This window comes from Astatotilapia calliptera, chromosome 22 (assembly GCF_964374335.1).
Source record: "Astatotilapia calliptera chromosome 22, fAstCal68.1, whole genome shotgun sequence".
Taxonomy (NCBI): Eukaryota; Metazoa; Chordata; class Actinopteri; order Cichliformes; family Cichlidae; genus Astatotilapia; species Astatotilapia calliptera.
The window spans coordinates 20,595,606-20,607,500 of NC_137442.1; the positions used below are offsets into that span (position 1 = coordinate 20,595,606).

The window sequence follows — 11,895 nt, forward strand, 5'->3', positions numbered from 1 at the left end:
ACAGTTACCAGCCGTCAGCTACATAGAAAAAGATCCTGGTTTAGAAAGTAATGTTAAATAAATTCTAACAACAGATTATCAAGCTTAAACATGCTGCTGTTGTTCAGCCGCTTGTTTCCTCTTTCTGGCAGGAACAAACAAGAGAGACGGACTCGCGACAGAAAAGCCGATCAGCTGATCATTAATCAGTTTCATGATTTAAGTAGCAGCAGGAGAGGGAGGGGGAGAGAAGAGGCAGTCGCTCCATATATCGGTTGTTAAGCTTAACGCTGGAATGCTTTACAAACATTCAGAGATGAACTTACACACTTGCTTTACTTCTCTCTGGGATCACTTTCTTGGAGATGAAATGCCGGTTTGGTGGCGAGGCTCCAAATGCTCAACCAGACCATGACAGGTCCCGCACGCCACAGCCGCTCTATCACTTGATGCATAATGCTCCGACGTGCTACGGTTATGAGCCGAGTTACGCCAGGTCGCAAGTTTTGTGAGGTGCTTTTTTGATATTTAATGGATCGGATTACATTTTTTATTTCTCTCCGATATTCGATCCAGTAATTTAGGTCAGTATCGGACCGTCCATCTCTAGTTAGGACCTATGAAACACATCGTGCAGACTCTTGGATGTTAGAAGACAACTGATGCTGCTCATGAATAAGACTAAAGGTAGGAAGGTGTCCTTTATAACTAAACTTTGAGTTTTATATCATAGTTTATAATATAGCACGTGTATTTCAGTAATAGCTTCTTTATTTCAGTATAGTGGTGTGCGACTCTTACCAGTTTGTCCTTGAAAAATCCACACGAGTCCAGATTTCCGAGGACATGGCACGTGGAGTCTGATACTCCTATAAGTTATCCAAGTCATCCAATTCTTTTGTAAAGGAAAAACAAACATTCATGTCTCCGGTAAGTTATCTCAGGGACAACTGTTTAATTCATAGCAGCTTCTGCAGTAACCATGGTAACCACGGACACTGAGCGGATGGTCCGATGCAGGTCAGACTTTGGGAAGTTATCCTTCAAGTTTCTGAAAAAAAGGCTCCTCAGCTGTGCGGCTGTTGTCAGAATATGTTTTATATGAGCAGCGTGTGATGCTCACTTCACTGAATGAAGAGCAAACAGTTAGTTGCATTGTTACGAGAACATGCGCGTATTAATTTCATGATTTATTAAATGTATAAATGTTAATATAGCTACATGCAAAGAAATCAAACGGTGTCCATAAATTATGTTTAATTTTTACATTTTTTGAGTTAATCTGAAATCATACAGTTAATCTGTATGATTTCAGATTAACTCAAATAGATTTTTACAATTTTGTTAGATTTCAGTTATACACTCAGACAGATTGCAGTCAGTGGAATTTAAAAGAGTTAAAATGATATTTTGTATCAGCAAAACAATACATTTATTTGATTTATTTTTAGTCTAGCACTGAAATTTAGAATTCAGCAATACACAGAGCTCAGCTTTATTTGGAAGGTTATTACATTTGCAGTGGATTTAAATGCTGCTCCCCTTAATGAGACCCAGGTGTCTCATCTCCCGAGGGCGTGGGCCGAGGGCGTGAACCCACAGTGAGTTCCGCCCCAGCGAGAGAGAAGAGGAAGAGAAACAGAGAGGGCTGATCAGCGTGCAGCTGATCCGCCTGGCCGTGACACAAAGAGGCTTGCCTGGGCCATGAAACGCTGCCAATGGACTACTGAAGACTGGAAGAAGCTATAATGGACTGATGAATAAAAATTTGAAATCTTCGGTTCATCACGCAGGATCTTTGCATGCTGTTGAGTAGGTGAAAGGATGGTTCCACAGTGTGTGGCATCAACTATCAAATATGGAGGAGGAAGTGTAATTGTCTGGGGGTTTTTGGGTGGTACAGAGTGAGAGGTACGCTGAACCAAAACTACTACAACAGCATTCTGCAGCATAATGGAATATTCTCTGGTATGCGCCTAGTTGGTCAGGGGTTCATCCTACAGAAAGATAATGACACAAAACATAAGTGCAAGCCAGGCCAGAACTACCTCAGGAAAAAATAAAAGATGATAAGCTTGAAAACATGGAGTGTTCAGCACAGTCTCCAGACTTAAACCCCATCGAGCTGGTTTGGGATGAAAGGACAGAAGAGTGAAAACAAAGTAACCTACAAGTTCCACACATTTATGGGAACTTCTGCAACAGATATGGGAAGAACTTTCTGAAGAACATTTGATTTCTATTGTAGAAAGAATGTGACCAGTGTTTTCAGCGGTTATATCTGCCAAATGTGGCTACATTGATGACACAAAAGTTTAGAATACATCTTTCTCTATAAATTGATTACGTGATTTCCTTTTTAACTCCAGCATAATGTAGTTGTTTCTGGCCTGGATGTAGTTTCCACTTCACAATAGTCCTCCTTTTGTGCAATGAAAATAAAAGTAATGTCCATATCCACCATGTAGACTGCGCCACCATTTTCCTCCTCCAGCACACAAACTAAAATGTGTCTGACCTGTACTATATAAAGCTGTGTGTAGCACTCTCAAGGATTGATGTAGGCATGATGTAGAGTTATAAAACAGGGTTTGTTCTGGTCTTGACAACCTGTGAGAACTGCTCACAGACAAAAACAATAAAATAAAAACATCACATCAAAATGCACTCTTGCACTTAGTGTCAATCAAAAGTCCTTCATCACAGAAAATAAAACATTTAAAATACACAAACCTCATAAGCTGGCATCCAAGAGGGGCTAAATAGTCCTTTATGGCCTTATTATCTTACTCTCCATCTTCTTTCTCATTTATTTCTTCTCTTTTTCTAACTTTAAACATTACTTTCTTCATGTGTGGAGCTAACCGCAAGCTGCAGCATGCAGACACCATGTGCCTTAGCAAAAGAGTGCAATTTCAACTTTATTTCTCAAGTAATGCATTATGCTGGGCTGGTATTGGGCAGGCTGAGGTGTTCATGGGCACTCAAACTGTGACGTGAAAAGATGATAAATAAATGACTGCATGACACAGCTGGGAAGAAGATGCTATGATTTTTTTTATTGGTGAAGCTGGACAAAAGTATACAAAGGAATGGAAAAAAATCATAAAACAAATCAAAACATTTTCACCTCACCATCGTAACATCATACTGGTCTATATTCACTGACACTCAGTCACATAGGCAGTATAGGAGAATGGAATAGATGAAAAACACATTTTCATTATTTAAAAAGCAATCGATAAGATGATTTGAGATTAGCTTGAAATCATTAATGATTTCCCTATTTCTACAATAGGGATTAGGCATTTTCAACACATGATGACCTCAGTGAAAAGTTTGCTTAGCTGGTCTGTGGAGATGACTGGTGACTCTTTCTCCAGTGGGCCTGAAATTAGTGCAAGTCTTTGTGTTAGAACAACATATTATAGTCATCTCACTAAGTTTCTCCCTAAGTCAGGGGTGTCGAACTCCAGGCCTCGAGGGCCGGGGTCCTGCAGGTTTTAGATCTCACCCTGGGTCAACACACCTGAATCAAATGATTAGTTCATTACCAGGCATCTGGTTGGTGATCAGATGTGCACGCCATCATTTGATATAACACCAGTAAACAGAGAAAGTCTTAAATTTAGCCTTGAAATTGATCTGAACAGTGAGTGAAATTATCCCAGGATGTTCTCCACATGCGAAGGTTGTAAAAGTGGTTAGAGTGTGGCATTTACCTTCTTCTAATTGTCGTCTTCCTCTGAAGTTGGGATGAGGGAGGCAGGTGCTGAAGGCACTGCTGGCTTGCGGAGGAAAGGATATGTGAGTTTTTCCCTCACACAGTGCTGGTAGGTGCTGTCACAGTCAAATCCAACTGGACAGCAGTGGTAGCCATCCAGACAACATTTGCCCTGCAAGAAACACTTTTAGTCTCTCAAAAGAATAATTATTATAGCTGCAAACTTGTTTCATGGCAGTGGAAGCTAAAAGGAATTTTATTGCACAAGAGTGTTTAGGCTGACTCACAGGAGAGTAGGGACAACAGGTCCAGCCTCCTTGTGGGTGTCTGCAGCAAGTAGTGCCATCAGGACAGTAGGTGTAACTGTCACAGTAGACCACTGAAGTCTTTATTTGATCTGGGACGTGGCTCTCTTTAAGCTCCTGGAGTGGAGTTCCAGGCAGTTCAGGGGTGTTTGGTTGCTCCGCAGCCTCCTTCTTCACCATGGGTATGGTCAGCCACGGCTGGTCTAATTTCTCACATTTCATGGTAACCAGGTTACAGCGATATCCTGAAGGGCAGCAGTGGAGCAGGTCGCTACAGCACATGGCCTGCAAAGTAAGTAAGACCAGCAGAACTTTTAACAACCAACAATCAAGTTACTGCACTGACAGAACGTTTCTGACTTACATTAGGATATGAGCAGCAGGCAAAGCCAATTTTAGCCTTGCAGCAGGTGGCGGTGTCTGGACAAGTACTCCCATCATGACACATGATAGAGCATGAAGCAAATCCCCACAGAAACACACCGAATGACAAACACAGAGTGATCCTCAACATCTGGAAGACAGAATCAACATGACTTTGCAGATTTTTTTCTTTCTGAACTAAAAAGGTCAGACTTTGTAACTTTAATGTGACACACTAAAGTCCAATGTTACCTTGAAGAAATTCAGTGAAGAAATTCAGCAGCTTCCTGTGATGCCTTTCACACTTTCCCCTCTGCTGTATCACACACAGCTCTATATAGTACAGGTCAGACACTCCCACTGAGTAAGAATGAAAGATTAACTTCACGTAACACCCCTCTATCTCGTAACTCTCATATTAAGACAGACAGGTTTTGAAAATTTCTGGAACTGCAAAAGTTCAAATCCACTACTTAACTGCTGTAATTACTCAGCTTAATATACAGTCACCACACGTCCTCATATGACATGATTGTATATCCACAATAACGAAGGAGTGGGTCTGTAAGCCTCACCTATCCATCAACGTGCAACAGAGCTGGCAAAAGTACAGACGCTCTTCAATTTGTAGGAGTACAGATTGAAGTACTGTTTGAACTAATTTACTGAAAGAAATGCAAAAAAGTATATACTTGGAAATTTACTTAATGAATAAAGGGAAAAACTACTACTAATAATAATCACACGTTTTATTTAAAGACTTTCTAAACACTCAAGGACACCTCACACACAATTAAAATTGCTTGTAAAACATAAAAACATAAAGTAGCTTTTCTGCAAATCTTTTGGTGCTAACTGTGCTCTCACTTAACATTTTAATTTAATAATAAAATAATATTAAAACACAGGAATACAAGCTTTATTTCAACTCGCATTGTAATTGTAATGATATACTCAGCTTGAACATTTGCGACGGAGAACACAAGCAAGGAAAACAACAGCTGTATTTGTTGTTGCCTACAGTGTAGATGGGTGACTTTGCATCCACACTTAAACAGAAAAATCGATATACTCCGGGGTTAAAGTGAAGTGAGGGGACATTAAGCTTGGTTCTAGTGGTGCAGTGTGAGGAAATAATCAGAATAATTTCTGTTGTGAGCTCGAGTTGATTTTGTGTTCAGGCTGCAATCAGCTGGCCTGTGCTGCTGCCTTTTGAGGATCCACACAACTGAATTCAACAAGACATTAGCTAATGTTACACAAGCTGACATGGCTGATTTATAAAGATAGAATTCAGTGAGTGAATCTAAGCATCATCAGCTCAAATGTAAATTGATGTCTTTTTTTTCTTTCTTTTTTTAAACCAAAACACCGCAGCTTCTCTGTGCGGGTTCAATTTTGTGCTTTACTGTAAATTTGACCACATTTATTATACAGTGCTCAGCATTTGTCAGAAAACTTTTAGTTCCCTTTCAGAATCAACATTTTCTATGAGATACTACAAAATACTCCCACAAATGTGGGCCATTGACTGCAAACAAGATTTGTGAATTTGCACAAACAAAAAAGTGATTTTCCTAACAAATTCATTAAAGCCCATGTCGCAAAAATCAGTAAACCCCAATTATTGTAGGTGACTCAAAAATTTAAGATGGAAGTGCAACCATCTTACAGAGATGTCCAGGCCGTCCACGGAAGTTAACATCTCGACAGGAGCGTCTTCTGATGAGAAGGGTCGAAGAAATTCGCCATGCAAGTTCACTGCTAAAGTAGTAGAAAGCCAAACTGGAGTGACCGTTTCCTGTGACACCATACAGCACACACTGCAGAGGAATGGCATGCATGGGTATCGCCAAGGCAGGAAGCCTCTCCTAAATCCCATGCACAAAAAAGCACGCCTAGAATTTGCTAGGGCCCATGCTGAAAAAGATCAAGATTACTGGCACTCTATACTCTGAAGTATTGAGACAAAGATCACTGTTTTTGGAACTAATGGTTTCAAAAGTGTATGGCGTCATAAAGGAGAGGATTTCAACGACAAATGCATGGTGCCTACAGTGAAACATGGTGGTGGCAGTGTCCTTATGTGAGGCTGCATGAGTGCTGCTGGTGTTGGGAAGCTGCATTTCATTCATGGTGTCATGAACTCAACAATGTACTGCTCAATACTGAAGGAGAAGATGCTGCCATCACTCCGTGCACTTGGTCGTCGTGCACTTTTCCAACACGACAATGATCCAAAACACACATCTACAGCTACTGTTGCATTTCTGAGGAAGAACAGGTTGAAGGTGACTGAATGGCTAAGTATGTCTCCTGATCTGAACCCAATCGAACACCTGTGGGGAATTCTGAAGCGACGAGTTGAGCGTCACTCTCCATCCAGCATCCAGGCTCTAAAAGAGGTTGAAGAATGGAAAAGATAGATGTTGCAATATGTCACAAACTTGTTCATTCCATGCCTAGAAGACTTGGTGCTGTCCTTGAAAATCACGGTGATCATACAAAATACTAGATGTAGTCGTTTTTGTTGCGGGGTGTATTCATTTTTGCGTCAACCAAGTCGAGTAAAACTGAAGATTTTGTGATCTAAGTTATATTATTAACCTTAATTTCATATTATGGAGTTAAAATGGAGTTGAACAAGTGTTCAATAAAACCTAGCGTTGTGAAAATTTGGGAAATTGTTCTTTTGTTCTTTGAGCTACTGATTAACGTGCTTTTTAAAGGGGGTGTACTCATTTATGCTGAGCACTGTAGTTAGGTTTAAATTTCCTATTTACCACAGTTGCTACTGAGCAGTAATTATGTTTGTTTATAACCTCTTCTTCCCCTCCTGTCCGGCCTTTCTCACATCGTTCTCTATCTCTGAAGTTATTAACTTTTTTTCCCTCCCTCAAATGTGGAACCTGTACCTTTAGCCAGCAGACACACTTTTGTGACAAAGTGCACACAAACGGTTTGTGTGTTTCCAGATATTTGTTGAGCCTTTAGAAATGCTGGATTTTATAAAACACTGCTCCCCTTATGCTCGCTTCTCTTCTGTAGTGCTTGCTAGATGCAATTTGCAAACATCTGGTCCAAAAAGTGTTGTTTTGGATCATTTTGGCCTGCTTTAAGGGCTTTAAGGGCTGAATGTAGTACTTTAAATAAATAAATAAATCATAAATTTCTGCCTATTTTGTGCCATTGTGTGCAATAAGCACCAGTGGTGGATGCACCAACAGGATTGTCTTTGTTATTTTCCCTCCATTTATGTTCAAGTCGGTTTGATATCTGAAAGATTTCCAGTGGTGGGAAATAGTCACTCAGTTCCCATGTCTTAAATCTACACTAAGAAGCCTGTTTTGGAAATGCATGTGGTCTTTTTAGACCTTGCCAACACCTTCGGGTCAGTTCCACACGAGATCTTGTGGATGGCCTTGAACTATTTCAGCATACCAAACCACATCACAGGACTGGTCAAGACCTACTTTCAGGATTTACAGTTTTGTGTGACAGCTGAGAAAACCACCACAGCCTGGCAGCACCTGGGAATTGGAGTCATGGCAGGCTCCACAATTTCGCCTCATGCGGGCATCTCGGTGGGTAGTGGGAGGTGAGAGACTCAAGTGTGGCCTTCGTCTTCCGCCCATTAGAGCCTACATGGATGACATGACCATCATTACAACAACAAAACCATGTAGGCGATTGCTACAGAAGCTCCAAGAAAAAATCGAATGGGCAAGAATGGAGTTTAAGCCAAGTAAATCTCACAGCATCTCCATCATAAAAAGAAAACTGACAGCCGAGCAATTCTATATCAGTGGAGAACCAATTCCAACAGTCTTAGAGAAGCCCTTAAGGAGCCTGGGGCGGTGGTATAATGCAGACCTCAATGATACGTGGCAACTAGAACAACTAAGGCAGAACTTGGCTAATGAACTCAAGCGGATTAACAACACTGCACTCCCAGGGAAACTGAAGCTCTGGTGCTTCCAGTTTGGGTTATTACCCAGACTACTGTGGCAGTTGACAATGTCCGAGGTCTCACTCAATCATGCCAGTCGACTAGAGAGGCTAGTGAGCTCCTACGTTAAAAAGTGGCTCGGACTTCCCAAATGCCTCAGCAGCGTTGCACTCTATAGCGATGGGATACTGTCATTGCCTCTCCCTTGTCTAGTAGAGGAGTTTAAATGTGCAAAAGTGAGGTTTGAGATGTCACTCACGGACTCCCGGGACCCCATAGTGAGAGGCACTGCTCCCACCCGAGCAATTGGGAGGAAGTGGTGGGTCACGTCCGCAGGACAGAGGAGGATTTGTTTGGTGGCAACAGGCATCTGTAACCGAACGTCAAAAAATGATGGTGAAGGAGGTGTGTTGACAGGAGGAAACAGCCAGACATGCCAGAGCGCTGGCCAAGCAGGGTTGCTGGATGAATTGGGAGAGTGTTGAAAAGAGGAAACTCTCATGGAGTGAAATCTGGAGATGGAGTCTAATAGACTAAGTTTCATCAACCGAGTGACATACGATGTGCTACCTTCCCCAATAAATCTGCAGCTGTGGCTTGGAAAGGACCCAGCCTTCCCCCTGTGTACAGCCACACTCAAGCACATCTTGGTTGGCTGTAGGACTAGCCTTACTCAAGGCAGATACACATGGAGACACAACCAGGTGTCTAGCCGAGAAAGTTGAGTGCAAAAGAAAATCCATCAATGCTCAACCTTTCACGAACCAAGAGGAGCGTCAGTTTTCATCAGCATTTGTCCGGGAGGGAGACAAGCCGAGGACAAGCCCCTCAACCCCGGACCTGGGCCCGCTGAAGGTTGCCAGGGATTGGCAGATGCAAGTGGACTTGGATCAGAGGCTAATTTTTCCCTCAGAGATCATAACAACTACTCTGCGACCAGACCTCGTCCTTTGGTCTAACTCCCAAAAACTTGCATACGTCATTGAGCTGACAATACCATGGGAGGAAGCAATTGAGAAAGCAATTGAGGAAGCATTTGAGCGTAAGAAGCTGCGGTATGCCAACTTGGCAGCTGAGGCAGAGAACAGAGGCTGGAAGATCAAGGTGCGCCCAGTGGAAGTGGGGTGCAGGGGCTTTGTTGCCAGTACAACAGCAAAACTACTTAGAGAGATTGGGATCAGAGGACAGGCACAATGGCAGGCTATAAGAGAATTAGCTAACACTGCTGAGAGGACCAGTCACTGGCTATGGCTAAAAAGGGCTGACATCACTTGGGCAGCTAAGGCAGTCAGCTAACCGCGAGACACACGCCCAGGATTGATCAACCCATGGTGGGCCTGCTTCAACAAGGGGTGTCAAAAGGTTAAAACATAACATTAGAAATTTTGCTGGTTGACTGATACAGCTCAGGACCTCCTGGGGACTGTGCAGTTAACCTTATTGTAGTAAACCCAAAAGGAGGAATGAAAGAAAAGAAAAATGTTCCGCTCTTCTTCCCTCTGCTCTTCTTCCCTTTTCTGGGAGGCAGTGGGAAGGTAGAGCGTACAGCCCGATTTGGCAGGGAGGTGTGGGAAGCCAGATTGGGCGCCCCCCTTCCGGCTCTCCTCTCTGCTCTCTCCTGTCTTATCCCTTTTGTCTTACTTCTCTCTATCACCTTTTCTATCCCTTTGAAGAAGTGAGGCTCCATAAATCTTAAAGAGTTAAGTATTATTTCTCACTTGCAGTGAATAGACAGAAGAAAAGAAACTGTAGAAAACTAAACACAAGAAAGAAGAGAAATAACAATTTAACATAAACCAGTGGCACACCTGATCAACCCTGGCAGGGCCTCCTTGGATCAGGGTGTCTAGTGATACTGACCGAAACACCCAATGAATCCAAGTAGCACTACTGACGATGTGTCCCAAATCTTCAGAATCAGAATCAGAATCAGAATACTTTATTCATCCCGAGGGAAATTAGGGTTACAGCAGGCAGCACGCTAATGGCGCATGCGCACTTACAAAGGAACCTTCTGACCAACTTTGCACAAACATCACATTGGGCAGACATGTCAGAAAGGTAGGCTGATAGGAAAAAACAACAAAAATACACTACATGAGGTAAGAGGAGGAGAAAAAAAACTCCACTCAGACTGAGCTCCTAGTGAGAGAACAGTTTGATAACAGAAAAAACACCTCAGCACAAAAGCACATGACTATCAATACACCATAGAAACACAAGACAAGCAACAGGGGTGGGTAAAGGGTAAGAGAGAGCCGGTGTAGACAGCGCATCCGGTCCTGCAGCGTCTGTGCTGGTCCAGTTGACTGCTATCTTCCCCGGTAGGGCACAAGCATCGAAGGTGTTGGAAAGGGTGGGGGGATGAGTGAGTGCTTATCAGTGTAAGTGTGTGTGTGTGCGTGTCCATAGTTCAGCTGAGACAGTGTCCTTCGCCCTATCAGGCTAAGTAAACAGTCCTCCAGCCAATCCAGGTGTCCTTGCATGGGATGGGAAGAATAGCCGTAACACAGTCATTATCAGGGAGTGATTGTTCGGCTCCAGCCTTGGGCCTGCAGCTGGCGCCGTGATGGGGATCCGCAATGTTTATGTTGGTTTTGTTAATTTCCATGCGAGCAGCCCAGGAGAATTTTTCAGGCTGCTCTTTAACACTCCAACACTGGCCTCTCGATCTCCCGTTGGAGAGTCGCGAGCCTCCCCATGATGGTATCAAACTTCTGTTCCATGGTGTTATCATTCTTTTGATTCTGAGACCTCACAACTGCAGTGATCCGTTCCGCGATGTTTTCCAACTGTCGCTCAAGGGTCTCATTTTGAGCAGGCCTCTCTCTGATGTTTCCCCTCATACGCTCAATGGTGTTGTTTTGAGCCTTCACGGCAGCTGTAAGCGTCTCCAAGGTGTTGACCATATTACGTTCGTTGTGAGAGGTTGCGCCTCGTTCCATTTCGATTCCAGCGGGCAGCCTTGGGGGGGTTTGAACAGCCGGTTCCGCTCTCTTATTTCTCCGATAAACCAGGGCTAAGCCAACTCCGATCAGCATGAACCCTGTTATCATGGTTCCGAATAGATAGATATCTTCAGCGTCCTCGATCGACAGTCCCGCCAGGCACATGATCCTCCAGTTCTGCCACCCGTCCATCGTGTATCTGGCAGGGAAAGTCCCTCCAGGGCACTCAGGCTCTCCCGAGCCCAGATTTCTCGTTGAGAAAAGGGTGTCTCTTTTAGGTTTTAGAGAACGACAGTGGGAGGCTATTCCAGGGAAAGTAATGCACACAAGACAAGACAAGGACATAGAGGCTAAGCAGGGAAGATAAGGGTGAGGAGGAGAGGAGAAAAGTGCGACCGCCTTCGCTGAGAGCTAATATGATAATCTAGATCAGATCTCTAATCCCTAAACCTAACCAAGGAAGAAAAAATGGCAGATTAGCTTGGGTAAAAGACCGCTAGTTGAGGCACACAATGATGTGTAAGATTTTCTGCATTTAAAGCAATACATTATCAGGGATTGTAACATCTAGTCCTTTTACTGAATCAAACAAGATCGCTAAATTGTGGACTTCAGTCCTGTGTTCAG

General features: G+C 43.1%; 1 protein-coding gene across 1 annotated transcript; it reads right to left on the reverse strand.

Moving 5' to 3' along the window:
• Window positions 1-3,012: 3,012 nt before the first annotated feature.
• Window positions 3,013-4,731, reverse strand: LOC145423539 (progranulin-like). Its single transcript, XM_080296171.1, has 5 exons — window positions 4,624-4,731; window positions 4,373-4,522; window positions 3,991-4,293; window positions 3,702-3,875; window positions 3,013-3,367 (listed from the first exon to the last, which is right to left on the reverse strand). The coding sequence occupies exons 2-4, from the start codon at window positions 4,520-4,522 to the stop codon at window positions 3,708-3,710; spliced, it is 621 nt and encodes a 206-aa protein (XP_080152297.1). The 5' UTR covers window positions 4,624-4,731; the 3' UTR covers window positions 3,013-3,367; window positions 3,702-3,707.
• Between the last annotated feature and the right edge of the window lie 7,164 nt (window positions 4,732-11,895).